Below are 23,026 nucleotides of genomic sequence, written 5' to 3'. Positions count from 1 at the left end.
AACACACGAAAAATACCACTGAAATATATCTCTGGGATGATATTGTTTTCAAGTAGGTGTATTAATTAAAGAAATCCATTTGGGAGTTCGTATTTTCTTGTTTTCCACATTTGAACTGTAGCCACCAATACAGAAAGGCAAAAGACAAGACAGAAAGAAATACTGCTTTCTGGCCCAGTATAGAAACAAACCAACCTTCAAACATCCACATTTTGTTTATACTGTTCCATTGGAGGTTGAAGATAAAGATGCAAGACATTCGGAGTATCTACTACAATTCTGAAACAGATTTTTTATTTTTAGACGGAACAAGTTCAGTCACTGCATAAACATTTCTATCCGGAGATCTTTACTGGTAGTCATGGATTTTTCATGCCTCTCTTGCAGATGCCACTTACAAAGGTAATTTTGTTCAGGAGAAAAGGGAAACATCTACTGCAGAGCCTTAATTTTCATGTAGAAACCTAGTACACTTTTGGAAAGACGCAGAAATTTTTCTCTCTCACAAATTTGTGGGCTCAAAGTCTAACACAATCTACTAGGCTGAAGATACTTGGATATCTGAATCTCTTCAGATGAAAGAAAGTGAAGACGACTGTCATTTAGCTGCTCTAACAGTTTTAGTAGGACTACACAACGGAATAAGGTTCTGCACTCAAATCATTCTATCTCCTAAAGTAGGCATACAAAGCAGTTACTTTCTTAATGCCTGGGGATTTAAAAAAACAATCCATGTGCTTATATCCACTAAAGTAAATACTTTCACTCTGTAGAAAACAGAGACTGTGTAGCACTTAGAAGACCTTGACTTATGAACAAGACACAGCGAAGCAAATGCAAAACCCTTTTATGAAGCCGTGTCTAATGTAATGCTATTTTGCCATTTCTTCCTGCAGGTGGGAACATTCTCACTTAAAATGAAGTACCATCTCTTTTTAATCTCAGATGATCCAAAACTTCACTGGTTGTTAAAACTGTTTCTCTTAAATAAACCTGTAGTACAGGTTTCATGAGACAAGAGGAGTAACAAATGTCAACTCTAACACAGCACAGGCTGCTAGAATTGACCCTGGTGGGTCAACAGGATATAGGAAATAGGAATATAGGAAATCTTACAGAGAATTTGTTGCATTATCTCTGGTACTGCTTAGACTTTTCTGAGCCACTGTAAGAGAAAAACTAACAATTCCCTAGAAGTCTCATTCAGCTAGGGGGTTGCCTTCCCCATCCCTATGCACGTGAATGAAAACACAAAGGCAGAGGAGTTTAGCTAAATAGCCACTGCCTGGACTCACCACTCTTATGTTTTCACATATATGGCTTACTTCCAGGAACTGAGCCTAAAGGTCTCAACTGGCCATTTGATCTGTTTGGTCCTTGAATGTTTATGCATTCACCTATTTTTCTCTTGCTGCACCAAATACTAAATAACATAAAGAACTAAACAGATGTTTAAATTAAGTTAAATATAAGTTTTTGAACTTCTAACTACAGAGCTTCTATATGATGAGATTTTGAATACTGGAATCACTTCTGTTGAGGTACACCTTACTTAATTTTTCTAAGAGTATTTTACCAAGAAACAGAGCAGTGAATAAACATTACTGGAAATATTTTTTGCAATTTTAACTGCTTTAAACCAGAAAATGAAAATAATTCTTTTAACATCTAAGGGTAGGAAAATATAAACATTTACAAGACCCATTCCCACTATGTCAAGGAAAAGCACGCTGAGGAAAACACAGATGAAGTTTTTCATGTATGCCCTCTGTTGCCTCCAATGCGTATGATTTTCTTATTCAATAATCTTCAGGAATGTGGACTATGAAAGACAGTAGCAAACAAAGATGTTTACAAAAGAAGGTAACTGTATCAAAAATATTATAGTTTCCCAAATACTATAAAATTTATTTTAGGCTTTCTTTTAAGGCTGAAGGCAGGTTCGTAATAAAGACTAAGAAACTTTAGGATAGGTAACTTAGATTTCTTACAATTATTACAAAACATTCCATATTTTGTTCTTTCATATGCCCATTCAACTCTGAATCACCACAGACATCCCCACTTTACTGTTTAAAAAAAGGGTTAAAGTCATTTTCCCTTTCTAAAATCAGCATTGGACCATGTATTTCTGTATTATTGGTGACTTAAAGAAAATGTTTATGATAACCACATCATTTCATCATTTTTAGGTCATGAATGTCAAACAAACTTATCTTTGTGAAAAGAACCATGTCCAGTGAAAACATGGTCTCTTCAGCTCCAAATTTTAACTTTTGATTCTCCTGAGGGATGCAAGGTGCTTGAGCGCTGTAAGCATTGCTAATTATGCATACATCAACCAGCATCAAGTATTCAAGGCCAGCAGACCTTGTTGACTTGTGTCACCTACCATCCTATCAAGCTGCTTATAAAGTGGTCTCTATTAGAAGTTTATGTAGATTAATACAGACTTAATCTGGTTTGATATTTCAATATTTTGTTTTTCCAAGTTATTGTAGTATAAGGCATTAACTATATCAAAATCCCATGAAAACAGGTGGTTTTAAAACTTACTTTAAACCTTAATTAGTTTACCTGGATTTCTGCTTCTTGTAATGTCCCTAATTAGAGACTAGTGGGATCTTTTTCCATCAAAAAACATAAATTGAACACAGCAAAAACCTAAACAGATTTAAAATGGGTCTCAAACTACTGTAAAAAGAAGAAATACAAACATCGATCCTTTCAAGACCAGTGATTTGTCATAAATCCTCTTGTGATTCATAATTTATTTTTAAAATAGTCTCAAAAGAAGCAAATCCTACAAAGCTATATAGCATCCATAGCACTTCTGCCAATCCAAGGTATCCACAGGAGGGCACATTTGCTCACTCTCTCTCAAAGTAGCTTGCTCAGGCACTATTAGTAATGCAGTTGCAGCAGACCTCTCCATAGGCTGCACAGATTTGCCCAAGATTTCACATTCTTGGCTACTGAATCTCATAACAAATACTGCTACTGGTACACTAAAACGACATACTTTGTTGTCAGTTTACAGCCAGACCAGATACCGAGAGCTGCAACCATATCTCTGTACTGCAGCAAACACATGCTCTCCAAGTGTTGCCAAAATTCATCATTGCTTCGACTGGGGCAACAGATCAGTTCCAACAGAGTACCTTCAAAGACAGTGCTTCCTGTAATCCTCTGAAGACAGTACCATCTTGTTATTAGGTGAGTGATTCAATCACCTAGGTAAATATTACACACTTGGTGGCAATCAACCATGACCATATTTACCTCTGGGCACACTTCCTGTAACATGATCTTCACAATACTGACTAAGCAGACAAATGATTGGGATAATAAGCCTTTACATTCCTGTATTCTACCTACAAAGGAAATCACAAAGTTAGTTTTACTGTATTGAAGCAATCCCCACTTCTTCGAACCTGTTCCATGCAGTGGCCAGCCTGGGGAGCCTTTTCTACAAAGAGCTGAGAGAGATTTCTGGCGTCATTCAGCCTTCCATAAGCAAGGTACCAGACTGTGGGCTAAGCGCTACGAAGAATCAACACTAAACAGATACTGCTCCTTTGCTTGTGTTTAGTCACTCTCAGTGGCTAAAATTCAGAGTGCAGAGAGCCTCACTCAGCCTCACTCAACCATCAGCGAGATGGATGCGTGTCCATCATGGCTAGTAAAATCCAATGAAGAGAGTTAAACCCTTTGTAAAGGCATATCGATCATTACTTTGAAACACTTCACTAAAAATCATATTGATGCTCTAAGTCTAAAACAAACAATTCCTTTACAGGGCAGATCATGGAGAAGTTGCAGGAATAGTGAATCAATTACAGTTAATAGACGCTATGAGTGCTGTGACAAATAACCGCTTATTCACCCCCAAAATGCACTACACATGGTGACCAAAGGGTTATCTTTTACTATTCAATAAATATAAATTATATCAGAAAAACAGATGTATAATGCCTTCATATGGTAAAATACTGACTGCTCTGTTCAATAATGAAGATATTTCTAATTTCCTCCTGGTTAACCAAAACATGATTCTAAATACAACCCATCTGTAAACCTCAATCAAGGAAAGAATTAGAAAACGCTACTGTGGAGGGGAGGAGAAAACTCTTGATCATCTGGTGGCAGCCTCCCTTCCCTCTCTCAGGTCCCCAGTAAACTGTGAATGGAATCACATTTATCTTTTATCTTTTACTCCAATTGCTTTCTATTCTGCCTTGACTTGGAAGCTTTCAGTACTAAAAATAAACGTCTCGGTTTCCGTATGTATAAACCAAAATGACAGTGATACAAGTGCAAACTTGGAAAAGACTCAGAAACCCACTTCCATACAAACAGGAAGGTCTCAAAATAATCACTGGAGTTAATTTGATGGCAGTCTAGCTCTCTGATTGTGCCTACCACATCAGCTGGTGTTACAATTCCTTCTATTTTCTGGCCCCACCTCCTCTTCAACACATGCCCATATACTTCTAGTACTACTAGCACAACGATAAATAAAATATAGTATTGCCACTACTAAGCACCTTTCCCTCACGACAAAGAAACTTCTTATCCTACCCACCCTCCAAACAAAAAAAGCTTTCAATCCATGGCTGTTGCGAGAACATGATTACAAAAGTCATCACCATCATCAACAATCATATTTTCACCTGTTCATGTGGTGTACACCTGTGGGATGTTGGCAATACACTTGATTGAAGTGTGGGAGATTCCAGGTTCACAACGAGCCCTGTCATCTTTGTTCTCTTAAGCAAATGTTCCATGCAATCCCAAAACCTGTGTGAACGCTATTGCCCCTTCTAATAATACCTTGTTTATAAGTCTTTTACCTTTTTAAATGCGCAAAATACAAATGCAAAACCTAAGAATATATACACAATAGTCAGAACAGCAATATATATATAAAAAATAATAATTCAGAGATCTTTGAAAGTGTACCACAATGCTTTTATACTGCGACCTAATGTGCAAGCAGTAGACCACCCCACCACAGGTAAGAAATGAGAAATTTTGAGGGCTATTGAACACTGAATTTTCGCAGCTGAACAGTATAAAGTTATTTAGCAGTGTTCAATAGCTTTCAAACTCACTTCTGTCTGTGGGTTAGAGTGGTCCAGCAGAAAAAGACTGTAAAACAAAAACAGTGCAATACAGGTTGGACCAAGATTTTTTCTATTTTTTTTTTTTTACACGCTTTCAGAGTTTGAATAATTTTATGCATTTTGAAAAACATAAAAAGATCTAAAGATGCCATACACTATTAACTAGACAGCACATAAAGAACATCTATATAAAAACAGGTTTTAGCCTACAATTATACTAATAATGCCACAGGCATATATTTAAAAATAAGATTAACAAACTGCCACTTCAGGGACAACAGCTTCCCAGTCCAACCAGTTCAGTATGAATTTTGCTATTGCTCAAACGGCATATACAATATGTTGGCGTTTTTTATTCAGTTCTTTTTAATTGGCAAAACTAATGCCTTGATAGCTGAGTAAAATACGGGATTCACTTCATGGATGTGAATACTGATTTTTACAGGGATTTTTAAAAGGAGATCTAGAGTTGGCATTTATTTATCAAGTGCTAAAAATGAGCATTTGAATATTCTAGTGGGAAACACAAAACAGTTTCCATCATAATAATTAGATCCACTTACTACGAGTGAAATGACACCCTCCTTATGCACAAAACTTGGTCAGTTTTTCCATTTATGCCTGCATATTTCAGCTTTCACCCATTCCCTAGCACGGATGTTTCATTGATGGCTGAGGGTAACACTTCAAAAATGAACTAGCTAAACAAACTTCCCAGCAGCACTTGACAGAGCTACACCTATTCTTCCCCATTTCCAAAGCAGTACAGAATTAATTACCAGTTCTATGGATCTATTGTAAGTATAATAGACTAAAGAGCTATCACAGACACATTTATTGTAAAAGCACAATCCCAAGAGTGTCTAGTAGAGGGCCAAAACGATTAACACAAATGCTTTGTCAGATCAAAGATAAAACCTGCACCGCCCAATTGAGGAATGAATTAGAACAGTGGGTTATCTTTCAAATTAACCAGGGCAGTTAGTGAGGAAAATTTCATGAAAGTGTAATTCTTAGCCTTTGTGAATCCACACAGCAGGCATTCTGCCAGCTGACAAGATGATGAAATTTTCATGCTTAAAAAAGCCCTCTTCATTTCCCAATTTAGATTAGCTAGCGTTTCTCTCTCTTTTCATCTATTTGCTCTTCTGAAGCAGAATTAAAAAAAAAAAAAAAAAAAAAGAAAGAAAGCACACAACAGGATCAATCTCTCATAGAATAATGCATTTCTGAAAAGAAAGAAAATCTTTGCATGTCATTTTTTAGATATATTTACAGTTAGGAGTAAGATTATCAAAACTGATATTGTTAATACCATTAAGAAATCCATAAATACTGGAGCAATGGCAGATATGTTTTGGAAGACAGACAACAAACATTTCAATGTTTATTGGCAAAAAATGATTGCGGAACCAAAAAATTTTATATAAAGGCAAGTAATTTACAAAAACAATGGGATTGCAGGAGGATTACAAAATCCAATTTAAGCGCTTACATGTGCATCTTTTTAAAGGAAAGACGTATATCACCATTGTATTTATTTATTTATCGGTTTCATGTGCCAAAAAGGGTAAGCAGATTTTCCACTTACATTTTATGGCACTTCCCCCTGCCCCTAAATTTACACAGCCACTTATAAAAGCATTTCAACAGTCTAAAGGAAACTACATGCAATGATCTTAAACGCTTAAAAAAAAATTTGATTCAAAGCTCAGTGAAAAAAAAGTAAGCTTATTTATTTCAGTGAGTTGTGATAGGGCTGTCTTCATAAAACGTAGCTCATTATTTTAAAGGTTAAAAAATTCATTTTTGCCTTTTGTGGTCTTGTAACATGTGCCATTTGACCAACAGACAAACAACAATAATATCTAAAAAAAATTTTTTTAAAAAATTAATGGAGTGACAAAGTTAGACAATATATTTGTCTGTTTTAAATTGATATTTCTGTGCCTTTCACATGCAACCACTACAATAGGAGACTGTTAAATAAGCGCCTCAAAGTTTCATCAAATGCTTTGTTCAGACATTTCTTTGCCATTCTACTTCTGGGTGCGTCTTTATAGTTTATAGGATTATATGGGTGTTAGGGCAAACACCCATTTGATGAATCTCAACTCCAGCTGTTATACAGTCACTACAAGTACTTGATGAAAGGAATAAACTAAAACTCTCAGCATCTGATTTTTTAAGAGCAAACAGGACAAAAATTTACTTGCCCAACTCCGTGGAAAGACCTTTTTTAATTTTAAAATTATTATGCAATTTGGAAATTACTTTTTACAATAAAATAATCTCACATTTCCAGAGTCTGAATGTATTCCACAGTCAAAAAGTAGTTTTAGAACTTATTATTATAGCTAACTAGGTTAAAAGTAAGTTCTCACTACTAAAAATATAACAGAGTTTATAAAGCTTTTACTTACAAGGACAAACAAATTCCTTTTGAAGGACACTTCATTATCCTACATACCATGTAGTAAGATACTTAATAGATTTTAATACAATGTAAGCAAATTTCAATGTTCGGTATTTAAATATTTCACAGCTTGGTCTTTAAAAAAAAAAAAATAAAAAAAAATTACACCACTTTTTGTTCTTATCAGTAACAAGAATTTTACCTGCCCTTAAATGTATCTTCCTTCATTCATCAAGGTTACTGTTGCACATCTTATGCACATGGTTCTAGCACTTTATATGCCAGAAATTACTTAGCATGTGGCATTGTGTATTATCATAATGTACATATATTAAATCTAAAGTTAATCAGAAGCAACTTTTATACAAAAGCAGTCTGTGTAAATGTAATACTTTGATATATTATTTAATAACACATTGTCTAAATTAACATAATATGTATAGTAATATCAATTGAATGATAATTTTGCAGCCAGGTGGACTTTGGAATAAAGTAACATGAGATCTTGCATTTTGGTAACTTCACTGCCCAGGTCATCTCCCTTAACTTCAACGGAAAAGAACAATCTATCCCTGTTTTGTGAAATACTGCCTGAATTTAAATACTCTAAGAAAGTTTTGTGCTCCTTTTGATGTAAACACCTTCAAAAGAAGTACTTATACATTGAGAAACTATTACGTTTCCAGAAAAGAGCTTAGAAAATACTTACCTACAATTGCAGTAAGAAATAATATAGAAGATAATACAAAATGCATACTTAGTATTAAAATATAATGATAATTCTTAGCATTGTAGCTGTTGTCTGCAAAAAATATTTTCTAATACTTAAGAAAACACTCCACGAGTTAGGTAAGCCATTTGTTTACAGGACAAATTTTCAAAAACAATTTACATTTTTGTGTACATCAAAGGTTATGAGCACCCAAAGGTTACGGGTGCTTTCAAAATTGATTCTGTCCCGAAGCTGTCAAAACAGGCAATGCTGGACAACCCAAAAAGGCAGGCTTCAATATGATGAGAGGACCTAAGAAAATTTTACCAAAATGGCTAGCCGCCAATCCAAAAAATATGACGCTTCCAGCATAATAGAGATGCAAAACATATTGATATAATCTAAAAATCATGCTGGGTTTTTTCCTAACCAGTCACCACTTTGGACAGCGCAAAGATGGGAATTTCAAATATTACACTTCCCCCCGCCGCCTCCAATGCCATACAAAGCCAACCACTACCATGGGCACACTGCCTTCCCCAAAAGAGAATTATATCAAATTAATTTCTCCTCCTTTTTTCCCCTCCCAACTGTTATGAAGAAACATTTCCCTTCCTATTGTCCTTCAAAGAAGTCTTACAGAACTGTGGTTTAGTCTTTCTATTCACAATGTAAGACAATATACATCAACTTGGGTTGGATAAATTGATATCTGCATATTTGATAGGCTTCATAGATTTTTCTCAAAAATTTCTCTAAAAATTTGGAAAACAGAGAGCTACTACATCTGTAATAATGCTGACACAGTTACAAAAATTTAAGTACATCTGATTATCTTGACTTGAGACTGAATGGAAAAAACAAACATTCTAAATCAGTATTTGAAATCATTGTTTCTTTTCATAAAGTTGGGGTTTGACATTGCATGTTATTCCGTTGGACTATACAAAAAAAAGTAAAAGTCTCTAAAACCTCAGCACCACTTAGAAACCTCATTTCATATGGCAAAATATTTTCTGAATACTTACATTATAGTATTTTCTGACGTAGCGTCTAATATCCAACAGTAATTTGTTGTTCATTTGAACCACATAGTTGAAAGGAGGCTCGTCACATTCAGTCTTACTGCACCTTTGCAAGCTGGGTTCAATAAATCGCCCCTGAAAATAGAAGTGTAAAACCAGCATGCATTATTACAACAGGTGATGGTACAGAAGTTATCAGAAGACTTTAGACATAATACATATCACCTTCTCTGACCTACAGGTTTCCCCATTCTTTTCTTAATGAAAGGTCTTTGGAGGAACATACTCCTTCACCTGCTACAAAGTTAATCAATCAACAAAATGATGTTAAGTAAAAAAATTAATCTATGGACAAATCACCCTCTCCTGTCTCCCCCAAAACAGTGCAGGTATGTTGTTTTCTCAGGGACATCAAAATTCTGCCCAAGCCCACTATCAGAATATTGAAATCAACCCCATATACACCAATTATGAAATTACCAACAGGGCTGTAGAGACAAACCTCGTGAGACAAACATTGTTAAACAAGAATGACACGATCATCTTTCATTTTCTCCAAGTGAAGAGAATAGCTCTTACAGTTTTACACCATCTCAGTCCCCTGACTTTCAAAACCTTCTGACCATTTGACATTAAAATTTCAGAACCTCGAAGTGGTCTGTGAACAGCTGAAATTAAGTTGGTAGAATTCTTATAAAAATAAGAACAAGCTGTTAGGTTGGACAGTTATACGACTTTCAGAAAAAACTTTCTTTCAAGGTGAGACTTTGCTTTTGTGAGCCATCTTGGCTAAAACACCACCCATAACACTAAGTAATTCCAGGTGGAAGAGAGGGGGTTTTTTTTTGGTTTGGTTTAGGGTGGGTTTTTTTTGTTTGGTAGGGTTTTTTTGTTTGTTTGCTTGGTTTTTTTTTTTAAAGGAGTTTAATACCCACTTCTCTCCAGTTAGCCCATCTGCAAGTTGTCAAGCCTACATGCAATTAACTATCTTATTTACAGCTGTAATGAACAAGAGTCAAGGATTCACAAAGTATCACTCTATTTATGTGTCTTTTCCTCTTACTTGCGTCCAAAGACTGCTTTATTTTGATTCAAAAAAATGCAAAACATCTGCTGTTTGTCCAAATTAACTTAGAATAATTACTTTTAATTTAGATAAAAGATTTATTTGCTTTCAGTTTCAAGGTTTTCACTACTCTGAAGCTCCCTAATTTGCCAATGACTAATACATACATAACATCGCTGTAGAGTTAAATACTTGGCCCTATTTCAAGTTGTGATCCAAGGTCAGAGATACATTTTTTTGTCAGAACTTCTCAACAAGAATGTACCCCTATGACTTCTTATGTTCAATACACAAAGACAGGAGGAAAGATAACACAGAAAAACCTTACTGTCAGGAAGGGAGGTGGGATGTAGCAAGATAAACACAAGTTTCTCAAACACTTTGTTCCAATTAATATGATTTAGGATAAGGAATTGCCATTGCTAGACGAAAGTTTCATTAAATAGAGAACTGGAAGTTACTAAGGTGTTAAGATAAGGATTCCTTAAAAAGTTACAGCAACAATCATTCACGACTGTGGGCAAACAGATTAACGAAGCCAGATAATCTCACATGTTCTGCTAGACGACACAGCTGAAATGCAAAAATGGGAAAAATATTTCAGCACTATCCTATCAGCAAATTTCTGTTCCAAAGCTATAAATAGCAGGATTCAAACAATATGGTATCTTCTCCTATATCATACGAAGCCTAACTGAAAAGCCGTTCTCTCCACAAGTATTTTTCTCCCTCACCGATGAACAGAAATGAAACAGAAAAAAAACTAACCGAACCATCAAAGACATTGTCATAAATATTTTCTGTTCCGCATTTGAGGCAGCAAAACTTGAATCTTTCACAATCCCTATATTTCTCCTCATCAGTGAGCTGAGCTGGGCCACCAACCAAGGCATCATTCTCCTCATCTTTATGGTAATGGTGATGGACTCTGAATTGGGAGGGATCCAGTCCTATTAATAAGAAACAAAAATTTCAGAAGACTAAGAGGTCAACCATACAAGTAGGCTCATTTTTCATATGCTTGGTGAAGCAGATTCAAAAGAAAGTTAAAAAATGTAAATGCAGAAGCTGAAAATCTCTTCTTAGCAAAACTTCCTCTATAAAACATGAATACATTTTACAATTTTTAACCACAAATAAAGGTTCACGAAACACGAAGAAATCTTCTTACTTATCTTCTTACGCAAGATTGCTTTACAAATAAAACAAGCACACTGCATTATCATGGGAGTATGCAACAGAACATTTTGTTTCTGAGGAAACCACTCCTAAGGATGGCTTTATTGTTATTTTCTTCTTAAGTCACATTGAAAATATTTCAATAAAAATGTGCATCGTTATTAAGAAACAGTCTTTAAATCAAAATGGCACCATTAAAACTGAAAACAGAGAATAAAAACCCCATTAAAGAAACGCGGGTGCACTGCTATTACCAACTCCTTCAAGTCCGTATACAACTGCCAACTCTGATTTCAATGCAGTGGTCGATTTCATTTTGGCTCAGTGGTTAACAGCATGTAGGTTTCAATCTAATGCAGTGGTTAAAATTCAGCAGCAGCATTTAAAACGACAGCGCTGGAGACAAAATGCTTTATTTTTGATTGCCAGAACTCAAGATTTTAAACAAATAAATACACAAAAGAGATCCTAAAAATACTGATTCAACCACAAATAAGTAAATAAGCAAGCAAGCACGAAGTTCACTGCCCTAGGAATAAGACTGCCAAAGTAAACTTAATAAAAATCCACGGGTTTTTCATCCTTTGTCATGTGCAACCTTTTAAAAGTCTACGTATCCCATTTACAGGTTTTTTTTTTTCTTAACTCTAGCAAATAGCACACACTAGAGAAAAAAAAATAATTAATCGAATTAACATGTAGAAGAAAATGTTCAGAAAACTATGGCTTAGTTCATTATAAAAAATAAAAGATCAAAAGACAAGCACTTTAAAAATATTTTTAACAGCGACCAATTAAACCAAGTAACAGATTACCATGTATTAACCTATACCTCATGTAAATTTCAATAACAAATGTAATAATTACTGTAGAAAGAGCAAGAAAGATTACAAATAGAAGGTAAAGCTAGATTTTACAGTTCTTCTTAACCTTACTATACAGTAGTGGGAGACTTAAAGACAATGTTTGGCAACAATACTCAGTTAAACTAGACAAATATTATTGTAGATATAGAACAGTGTAATACAGGCAGATATAGACTGTCTTTACATAAAAGATTTCATATGTGTGACTTTACTATTGCTATTCTGAATTTGTATTTTGCAATCATAAACCAAATTCAAAGACAAGGAAAAATTCTATTACCAAAAAAGTTTATTTGATTCTTGATAGAATAGGGGTTTCACTTTAATTTAAAATATCTTCCCAGTTTTAATTTTATCAAAAGAAACAAATGTCATTGCATAACGGTAACAATTTACCTCCCAGAGGTTTTAAAACTTTTAATACAGTTCTCTACTATTCATTAAAAGGAAGAGCAAACAAAGCAAAAACATTGCTAATAGCTTATTTTACAGTCTGATACATATGGTACCCCCAAAAAAAGAGTGTGGGGTTTTGGGGTTTTTTTTCCCTTTTGTTTTTTAAAAAGGGTTGATAATATATTTACTGTTTTAGAAAACAAAGAGTATGTTCTGCAACATACATGTAGTAGATAAAAGATATAGACAAGGTACTTGAGTTTACTATTAAGATTTTGCAAAAAATCAACTCATTATGCAGTAGGCTGGATCTAAGACAGTAATGGTGAATACAAATAAAATTCTCGGTTTACTCAAGTTCAGAATTGGAATGAAAAAAAATTGTTGCAACTTTCCAATACAGATGCTATTAAAGTTCAGGTAGAAATGTATCTTTAGTTGTTTCCCAAAAGGCAAATGTAGAGCAAAGTAGTTCACTAAATGAAAGATAAAAGGAGATAAATCCTGGTCTTCAGACAACTGCAGTTTTCCAATATTCAGTCAAAACCAGTGACAGCAGAGAAGCCTCTGGACATTTAAAAAAAAAATAAATCCTTGGAAGAATTGAAATCACACCTATCTCTGAACTTTCTTAGCTGTTTTGGCTGGAGAAAACAACTGGAAAAATATTGTGATGATTCAAGTGTACATCTAACTTTTTGTGTGCCAACAGCCCCAGTGAAGTCAAAGGGACCACAAATCGGGCTTTTAAAGAACATGCCTACCTTAATTACCTTGTGGAATTGGGACCTATTTTATCTATTACCTCCTTTCAGGAACAGTTTGTTGGTCCAATTAATCCATTTCAGCACACTAACCCGTATCCTCTCGGACCAGGTCACCCTGGTTTAGTCTACCTGGTAAACAAAACTGGGACTGTCTGATGGGTGGGGGAAAACCAAGAAGTACCTGGTTTTGGTAATTTGGAAATGAAAAGGATGAGATTAATCAGTGAACTTCTTTAAACTCCTTTTTTTTTTTTCCCCTCCAATGACATCAAGAAAAGTCAAAGGGACTTTGACTTACTCTGACATGAAAATCTTCAGGGCTATCATTGAATTACCTGCACCACAGGTGAGCTTTCCCACCTCACCAAAACTGCAAGGTTGTATGCATGACAAAGAAATGTAACATTAAATATACGCTGAGGAACCTAGCGTGACAAAAGTAAACAATAAAAGTAAGTTCCAGCACTTGCTTTTGAATTATTGAATGGAATTATTATAACGTTTACTAACTGGCCAGCAAAAGAGAAACTAAAAAAAAAGCAAAGTCAAACACATTCTACTAATCGCAGTTATTTTAAAAATAACATTTTTGTCGGGGGTTTCCCCACGTCTCCCCACAAACAGCCCACGGCCCCCAGGCCCCGGGCCTCGGCCCCCGGGGAGGCCTTTGGCGGAACGCCGGCCCCCGCTCAGCGCCGACCGACAAACAAAGCCCCCGAGCGAGGGCTTCTCCCTCCGGCATTTCGTGTTTCAACGGCAGGCTGGTCGGGAAGTCCGGAAAGTTTCCCCCGGCTACACCTTTGCCCGTCAGGCATATTGCGAGAGGCCGGGAAACGGCATCCCCTGCTGCCACCTGCAGGCGACGGGCGCCCATTTCAGTCGCGGCGGCGCGGTGGGGCCAGAGCCCGGCGGATCCGAGGCTGGGCGGCCGAGGCCAGCTTTTCCCCCCCCCCCCGCCTTCACACGCCTTTTTTTTTTTTTTTTTTTTTTTTTAAATTATGTTTATTTTTTAATTTTTTCCACAAAAAGATCCTCCTGCGCTGCAAAGCCAGCCGGCTTTCTGCGTGGGATCCGTAAAACCGCCTCCTGCGCGGTCAGAACACGCAACGCACTTCAGCAAGTCTCAGCTGCTAAGCAGGTCTAGAGCGCCTCAGAAACAAAACCCCCAGCAAAACTGATGCACTTTGGGGTTTATTACCCTATTGTCATGAAGTTTTGTCACTCCTTGAATCTTAATTTCCATCATTCTCCCTTCCCCTCAGCCTCCAATTGAAGAAAAGCAGCAGAACGGACAGAGCCTGATGCAATTCCTGCTTGCCCCAAGGAGAGCACATCTCCCCTGGTTTCTGTCAGGGGGAGTCCGGCTGAGTAGCCACTAAATACTACATTAAAGGCACCTATTAAATGACTCTAGGAAGAAGAAGAAAAAAAAAAGGCAATATTTTTAAGGTGGTGGTGGGTTTCCTTACAAGAACGTGCAGACACTGCGTAGAAGGAGGAACCGGTACTCTTAACGACAAGCCTCATGAGGCCCTGGTAATGGCTCCCTAAAATTGGACAGCCTTCCTAAGACATTTTGCCCAAATGCCAAGCAATCTGCAGAGCACCAACGTGCACATCCAGCTGTAAGGCAGCAACATGTATCTCTTTCAGAAGGCCATGACACAGCCTAGGACAGCAGCCAGCAACTTCCATCATTTAGATAAACCGATGATATGCAGCAGCAGCTACAAAAATCCCATGGTTAAATGACTCTGCTTCCATAATGTTTAGATACTTTTGACAACACAGAAATAAGATGCTATTTTTCTTTCAGACAAGGAGCGGTATTTATGTATCAACAAAACCCCCTTACTTTAATTACGTTAAGAGAATTGTTCTGCCAATAGAGTTCTTTTAGTTTAAAAGCTACAGGTGTCTTCAGGATGAAGTAAGGAAGGTCTCCAAGCATTCAAGATGATGAGATTTATCGAATGATATTACTGATCAGATTGCACACTTTACTTAGTTTCAGAAACCCTGAAAATACTCATCATGTCATTGCTTTTCCTTCAGAACTTCAAGAAAAAGAGAATGAATGCAGGAGTATGCCCATGAGGTTCTCATTTTTAGGAACAATGAATTTCCATCTCTCAAAGGCTAAGCAGACCTCCTACAATGTCCAAAGACAAAAGGCAATTTTCATCTTGATTCCATAGTGAATAAATATGATATTTAAGGAGTTCTCTGCAATTTTTAGGTGTGCTTATTTGCTTTTGTTCTTCAGGGTCTAGAATAGCTTAAAATAACTTGCTTTGAGTACAGACAGAACAAAGAACTTTTCATCATTTTCATCTAAGCCAAGCTTCCCCAAGCAGGGTTCAATTTTATCTACTTGGACTAATGCAGTGACACGCCAATGAAACGTTCACCTTGCAAAGAGATTCTGTTCAGTATGAAACGGAGATCTTTTTTCTACAACCATTCTCCCTATACAGACACATGCCCTACGTTAACACAATAAATCATATCAGGCAGAGGAGGACACACACAATGAGAATGCAACTAAGTTTTGGTCCACAAATGCAAGACTTAGATATCCTCCAGAACACCAGCTTTCTTCTTCAGAACACAAAAATATGCTCTTTTGCAACATGATGGGAAAATCAACAGGAATTTGGATGTGTAACATGATGAAAATACTAAGCAAAAAAGCCCAACTTAGCAACACAGAACAGCAAACGGTTTTCATGTTTGCCTGTTTTAGCAAGCTGGGCTCAAGTATCTTGTACACTTTTGTCTTGTAAATTATTTTCAATTACTTTGAAGCGAAACCACTTGACTATCCCTCCAGTATTGTTAAAAAAATTCTGTAAGATAACTTCAGCTTGCAACGATTTATGTACGACTCTGATTAAGTGCTGTATATAAAGATGTAAGTAGAGGAGAAGTTTTGAAAAAGACCTGACTTCACCCCCAAGCTCAATTTAAGCATTCTCAAGAAAACAAAGCTGGAGAAGGACCTAACATTTTTACAGCACAGCAAGGTCAAACTGAACACATTTTGGATCTAAGATTGTAACAGATACATACAGGTTTTCAGCTTGACAATTGTGGACTATTAATAAACTCTCAGCTGCATGATGCTATTATAGACCATAAAAGAAATTTTCATCTTGAACGTACTACAGCACAAAAAGCAGCACACGCATTTGCAAACAGTAGATGCCATCAAGTGGCACACAGTTCTGAGATCTGGGCACTTAATTTAGGTGCCTGAAGGGAGCCAGTCTTTTCTGAAAACCCAACCTTTTGTCAACAAGGAACAACTCTGAGTTTGAGCTTAACTCTACAAGACTGACAATCTTCGTCAAATAAAATAAATTAACTTCAGAAATCTTTCTTGTCTTTTACCTAAATGAAGTACAAGTTTACTGCCTATTTTAAACTGCTTCAACCTAACCAAGAGTGCTTGACCTTTTCAGTCAGGCATACCGCATAGTCTGCTCTGACATCAAGGGAAAGTTGTATACCAAGGCCTCGCCACATAAACAGAATGATTTGTATGGTCAGCCTGCATGTGTGAAGCAGGGCTGACACCTCCTCAAAGCACCAGAGCTGCTGAAGACAGACTGCAACATCAAATGCCTCAAAAGCTAGCTGCATGTTACTCAGACTGTCTTGGGAGATGAAGATCTTTCATGGCTAGCACCCCTTCTTGAGAAGCAACAAGACAGGAGCTTACTTGCACACATTTTTAAGTGCAAACTGCAAGCTCGCCACGAGCAGAACCCGCTGTTTGTTAAGTAACCTACAAAGATGCATCGTCCCAGGTGAATGGTCCTGAAGGCAACATGCTGCCAGTTGGTTTTAAGTGACCAAATGCTGTATCTTGGCCATTACATAAACACAAAATATTGAGGACTAACTCTTCCTTCGAGCGTTCCAAACTTCTGAACAAAATCATTTCTGCAGGTCTGAACTTCTTGCAGACATGGGCATGGAATCAAACAGGAGATTATTAAACTGACACAGCGCAACTCTCTAAAAAAGTTTCCTTGTGGGAGACGATAGCCTTGTCAAGAACTCAGCAGCCAGCAAGATTAACAACTTTTTCTGTGTCCTTGAGTAACAGATTTAAAAATAACGAACTAGATGTGAGATACAAATCACAAAATTTCTGTTTATCAAGGAGATCAATCATGTCTGTTGGTGAATCACTTTTAGGGAGGAAACAACACTAAAAGGATTACACACACAGCACCGTATTTTCATGGAAGGAGACCCGATAGAACTGTTAACAATTTTTCAACACCTATACGTCTTTCTAGATAAGAAGCCTAGGGAATGGAGAAGACAGAGGCAACCTGAGTTGGGCAGAAAAATCTCTAATTTTAATTCTGTTGACATCATCTTAAGAGAAAAAACACTCTAACAAGAGCAATTCCCTGTTGCTCATTTGAATAAAAACTGGTGATTCTGTAGGTCACTAGCATTAGTCACATTTTTAATAGCACTTTTTTTTTTGCCACTTCTTTTCTCCATATGGAGCAGGCAAGACTGGTACTAAGGTTTTATGTTTCCATTATCCACTAGGTCAGTTCTAGCAAACAAAAGTCTTCACTTACACCCTACACCCACAAAAATTTGTATCCTTTCATTATGACTCCTTTCTTTCTGGGAAGATGCTAGAGATGCTAGGGTTTCTCTCTGGAAAAATGCTAGTTCTGGATGCATGCTCCAGAACTACTTTAGTAACTTAAGAAAATCTCAAAGACATGCAATAGTGCCATCATTTATGAAGAGTAAATTTTTGCAACTCTGAACAAGGATTATAAGATTAAGTTCACATTAATGAGCACCTTCTGAAAAATGGCAGCCGCTTTCTACAGACTGTGTAACACAAGCTATTGTTCACTGTAAAAGGACGGATTTTGGGAAGCATTTTTGTTAAGAAACATACATTAAAACTTCTCACTTTGTCTCTTGTAATTCTTTAAATAAACTGAATTTCAAATACTTACCTAACCACGTTGCAATAAGAACAGAATCAATTCCCTCTATGGGCTCACATATTCTAGCAACTACTGGATGTATTTGCTGTGACAGGTAGTACTGAGTATCAATAGTCAGATTGTTTTGTTTTTGCAACTGTTCTGGAGCATACGCTCGCTGGCTGGCACTGAGATCTGATCCATCCTAAGACAGGAGACACATACGAAACAAAGTGTAAAAAAAAAAAAAGTAAAATCCACATTCAGTCTATAAAAAGGATTATGCTTCAAACATTATGCGTTATTTTAACGCAAAACTGTTACATGATCACTCTCTTTTGGTTGATTTATTATGCATCCAATATAAATCCAGCAGTAGTAAAAAAAAAAAAAGTGCATTGCTGATGCTGGCATCAACTAGCAAGTTCAAGAATGTAAATCCAGCTTGTATTATTGCAGCCTACACGTGCAAATCAGTAAGAGTAGACAGAGTAAACAGTCCCATCTGTCAATTCTGAAATGCACAATGAAAACACATTGTAACCATCAGCCCAGTTAAAAATACGCGCAGGGCATGCATTTTCGATTCACTTTGTACTGAACTAGCATTATAATTTTGCACAACAAGCAAATTCTAAGTCATGGATATCAAAACTATATCTGTTTTGTTAGGAAATTTATATTCTTTGATTCTACAAAGAAACAAATAGAACAAATGGTCAGAAAAAGGACCATCGTTCATTGGCGTGCGAAGAAATGACAGAGGCAACAGCATCAGTTTGAAAGAGCAAATTCTGAAATATTCGGAAATACTGAAATAAACACATGGCGACATCTCAAGCCAAGGGAGAAACACCACTCAGAGGTTAGAGTAAACATTACATTCTTCTCCAACTTGAAAGAGGAAGGTAAGGAGAAAATAATTCAATTTGGGAAGGCAATAATTAAATTGAAAACAGTATTCATGGAAGAATCAACTCTAAGATGGTACTCTTCTGGAAAACGTAACTTAAGCAGTCTGCAGAATCATATTCCCAGTCCACAATTAAACTAGGAAATTTTATTTTTAATGTGTGTCAAAAATCTTAGAGCAGAACTTAAAGTAGTATTTTAGGAAGCATTTGGTAATAGAAGTAAGCCTTAATTGGGATGGGGGGGGGGGGAAGTATCATAAAGCTTATTTTTTGCTAAGTACAGTCTCTTTTTTGCCTTTTTTTACAGCAAAATAAAACTAATGCATTAATATGTGACACCTTCATTTTTCAGTGAAGATGAGCTACTGGCTTCAATAAGGTCAGCAACCATGGACTGAAACCCCATCACTAATAAAGACAGACTGCAAACCATTGGTCCCTCCTACTCCTTTCAGACAACTTAGTATTCAGAACAAAATTAATTTAGACTATTCAGCTCATCCAGCTGCTTTGCAAAAATAATTACAATGCAATTCCTTCAGCTCCCTTCTTCAACAAGTACGTTCTTCTCTTGCATTGTGCCATTGCTCAGCCGTACCCATGGCCCAGCTCCCATAAGTCTTGGCAGCTTTGTCACACCAAGTTAAGAACTCTCAATTAAATAAAAAATGGTATCTTTCAGTTTTTAACGATGAAGGCGCTGAAATAGTGATCCTCTGCAGAAGCCACGTTCCCGAGCCCATCGGTTTGGCATAAGAGATGCCTTGGTCCATCTCATCCAACCTACACTTTTTTTTTTAATAGGACATCCAAAGTGGAGTATATATTTATGAGATCATGATAAGCATTTATAGGATAAACCTCTGAAAACAGAAAGTTTCCTCAAATTCGCCAGTCTATCCAACAGAAGTACTGCCAGATCCAATGACTACAAATTGAAAAGGCACAGGTTGACACTGGAAATAACAATGATGCTATTTAACCACCACCACCAAGTAGCTTTCCAAGAATGATAGGTTCTTCACCACCAGAATTTTCTTCTCCTTAAAACAAAGACTGGATATTCTCCTTAAAAATAAGTTCCAGTTCCAAACAGAAATTAATTCAGGGAAATTTTATCAGCCGCTATATGGAAATAGTCAGATGAGCTGAGCTGATCACAGTGGTTCTTTCTGGCTCTAGAAAAGTAAATTTAGTACAGAAAACTGACTATTTTAAACTATAACATAATCTCGCTACAAAGAAATGCCAAAACATTTTTTTCCAAGAGTTGAGTTGGTTTTCACTGCCATCTCTCAAACCAACACCTAGTATTTAGCTATAGATAAAAACATTTTTACCTGACAAATGATATATGACACTGTGTCTCCTGCCTTCACCTTTCGGCCCCCTTGAGAGTTTATCCACATGGCAACATGCACATGTGGCAAGCTTTTTTTGTCAGGATAATCCTGTGGATCTTTTGTCAGTGCCTAAGAGATCAAAGGAGGAAACAGAAACATAACTATAAGAAAAGTATTTTACTTCAGTGAACAACTTGGAACTTTAAAAAACAAGATTACACAGTAGCTATCTTCATCCATCTGCTATTCACAAGTACATATGCAACACAAAAAGGTAAGATGAAAAAATTGTAATAAAGGTACTTTCCAGACATTAAGGTCTAGGTACCAGTCCTTCATACTTTAAAAATGTTATTATTAATAAAATGAGAGGATGCTTTTACAACTACTGTCTGGAAAATGCATTACATTAAAAGCACAACAGTTCAAACCGGTTACAGATATAATGCAATTGTTTCAAAATTAAACTAAATTGAAGATAAAAACACTACGCAAAATACAAAAATACAGCCAGAGATTACCCTCTTACCCCTGCACCAGTTCAGGTCATAAAGTAAATATGAGTATCAAGTAGTTAAGCGTATTTAACAAGCTCTGTAGCAGGAGGGTGCAACTGGATTTAAATATTCCCATGTATCTCACAGTACTGAGATTCCACAATGAGTTCTTCCTTTACATAAAATAAAATGCTACGTTTAAACATTTACTGTCATCCCAGTTCTCAGAAACAACGTATACATTTGACTTAATAGTGAAATACATTATTTATTTTTTTCCAAAGTAGTAAAACAGAGGAACGTTCAGCAATTAAAGCTAAAATTATTCCATACGTATCTTTTACTGGGATACTAAGTACTCTTAGAAAATTTGCAATCGGAACATTCTTTTTTAAGTCAACCATAAAAATCACTCATTAATACTCATATGACAAGATGAACACATTTCTTAACTGATTGATTAGCACAGTCTTACAGAGCAGAGAGATGCCCAGCTGGCAAAACAGACTTTGGATGGAGCAAATTTGGAAAATCTCTTCTATCAGAAGCATGAGAGGGGCATATAATATGCAATTCATTATTGAAACACACCCCTAGATGGGGAGGAGAGACTTTTGAAGTTAAAAATACAGGTTTCATTGAGGATTCATAAAAATAAATCAAAACAATGCTGTTTGCTAAAACTCCTGTCAATAAAGTAGAGTATTTTACTTCTTGTTGCAGGGACGTCTTGAATGAGATCTCAGAATGACTATTAGCTTTCTTCTAAGGAGCTTTGAAGGGAAATAAACAATAGTATGGTTTTATATGGGTTCTCTAGAAAACAGAACGTTTGATTCTTTTCCATTGCATTCTTCAGTTTACGTATTTTAAACCTGAAATCTAAAATAACAATTTAGGAGAAAACTTATCCTGAAAGCGTGAGCTATCATGTCATTCTCAAAGTGCAGCATCAGTCAGGGAGAGAGCAGGATGGAACAAAACACAACGTTATTATTTTAAGGAAGCAAGACTGGCCTCCAGCCCCACAAGGTATTTTTTTTCCTCATATTGTAGGATCTTTGCAGTAGGTTCCATGCTATCCAGTATCTAATAAAACTCATGATATTTCACAGCATCATAAGGATTAAAAAGATTTTTTTTATCAGCAGTCAATATATTCAGGAACAGTAAAGTTTTTCTGAGACAGAAGAGAGATGAAAGATCATTTACCTTGTTTATTTCAAACTGATTTACTGGAACCTGGCCATTAATCACATTTTCTCCAATTTCTATAAGCCGCCTTTGAATATTTTCCACAATTACATCTCGGGGCTGATCAGAAAGAATCTGACCAATTATATAGCTGTAAAAACAGTCCAGAAATTAAGAAAAGCTTAAGACAGGCAAAGCAAAACCATTACAATAAACACAATCCTCTTTTTCCCTGGGTTACCTCTAGAATTTAAAGAGCCCAAGGATGAAGTCTGATGCAAAATTTATAGAAATTTACCAGGATATTTCATGTTGTGTTTTATTTATTTACTTGTTTTACTAAAAGCAAATTATTGTAAATAGTTCTAATGTTAAACAGTGATTTGGAATTGTTAAGTGCAACTGGTTTCTATTTTCTGCTGCCATTTCATTTTGCCACTTATTATTCTGTAGCAGGTATCTTAAGATGGGGGAGAAGAGAACATACCAAGTAAGCAAAGTGTTGCCTATTTCTGTAAAATGTGGTTGGAAGATCTGCCAGCTGCAGAAGAG

General features: G+C 36.3%; 1 protein-coding gene across 1 annotated transcript in view; it reads right to left on the bottom strand.

The window, feature by feature from the left end:
* Window positions 1-23,026, bottom strand: part of POLA1 (DNA polymerase alpha 1, catalytic subunit) — a 205,507-nt gene that overhangs the window by 100,451 nt on the left and 82,030 nt on the right. Inside the window, exons 30-34 of the mRNA XM_063343448.1 lie at window positions 22,493-22,625; window positions 20,781-20,912; window positions 18,557-18,731; window positions 11,114-11,295; window positions 9,283-9,414 (exon numbers count right to left, since the gene is read on the bottom strand). Of these exons, the coding sequence (XP_063199518.1) occupies window positions 9,283-9,414; window positions 11,114-11,295; window positions 18,557-18,731; window positions 20,781-20,912; window positions 22,493-22,625 (754 nt within the window). The remainder of the gene's footprint in view (window positions 1-9,282; window positions 9,415-11,113; window positions 11,296-18,556; window positions 18,732-20,780; window positions 20,913-22,492; window positions 22,626-23,026) is intronic.

This window comes from Chroicocephalus ridibundus, chromosome 1, assembly GCF_963924245.1.
Source record: "Chroicocephalus ridibundus chromosome 1, bChrRid1.1, whole genome shotgun sequence".
Classification (NCBI taxonomy): Eukaryota; Metazoa; Chordata; class Aves; order Charadriiformes; family Laridae; genus Chroicocephalus; species Chroicocephalus ridibundus.
This window is presented reverse-complemented; position numbering and strand designations above follow the sequence as displayed.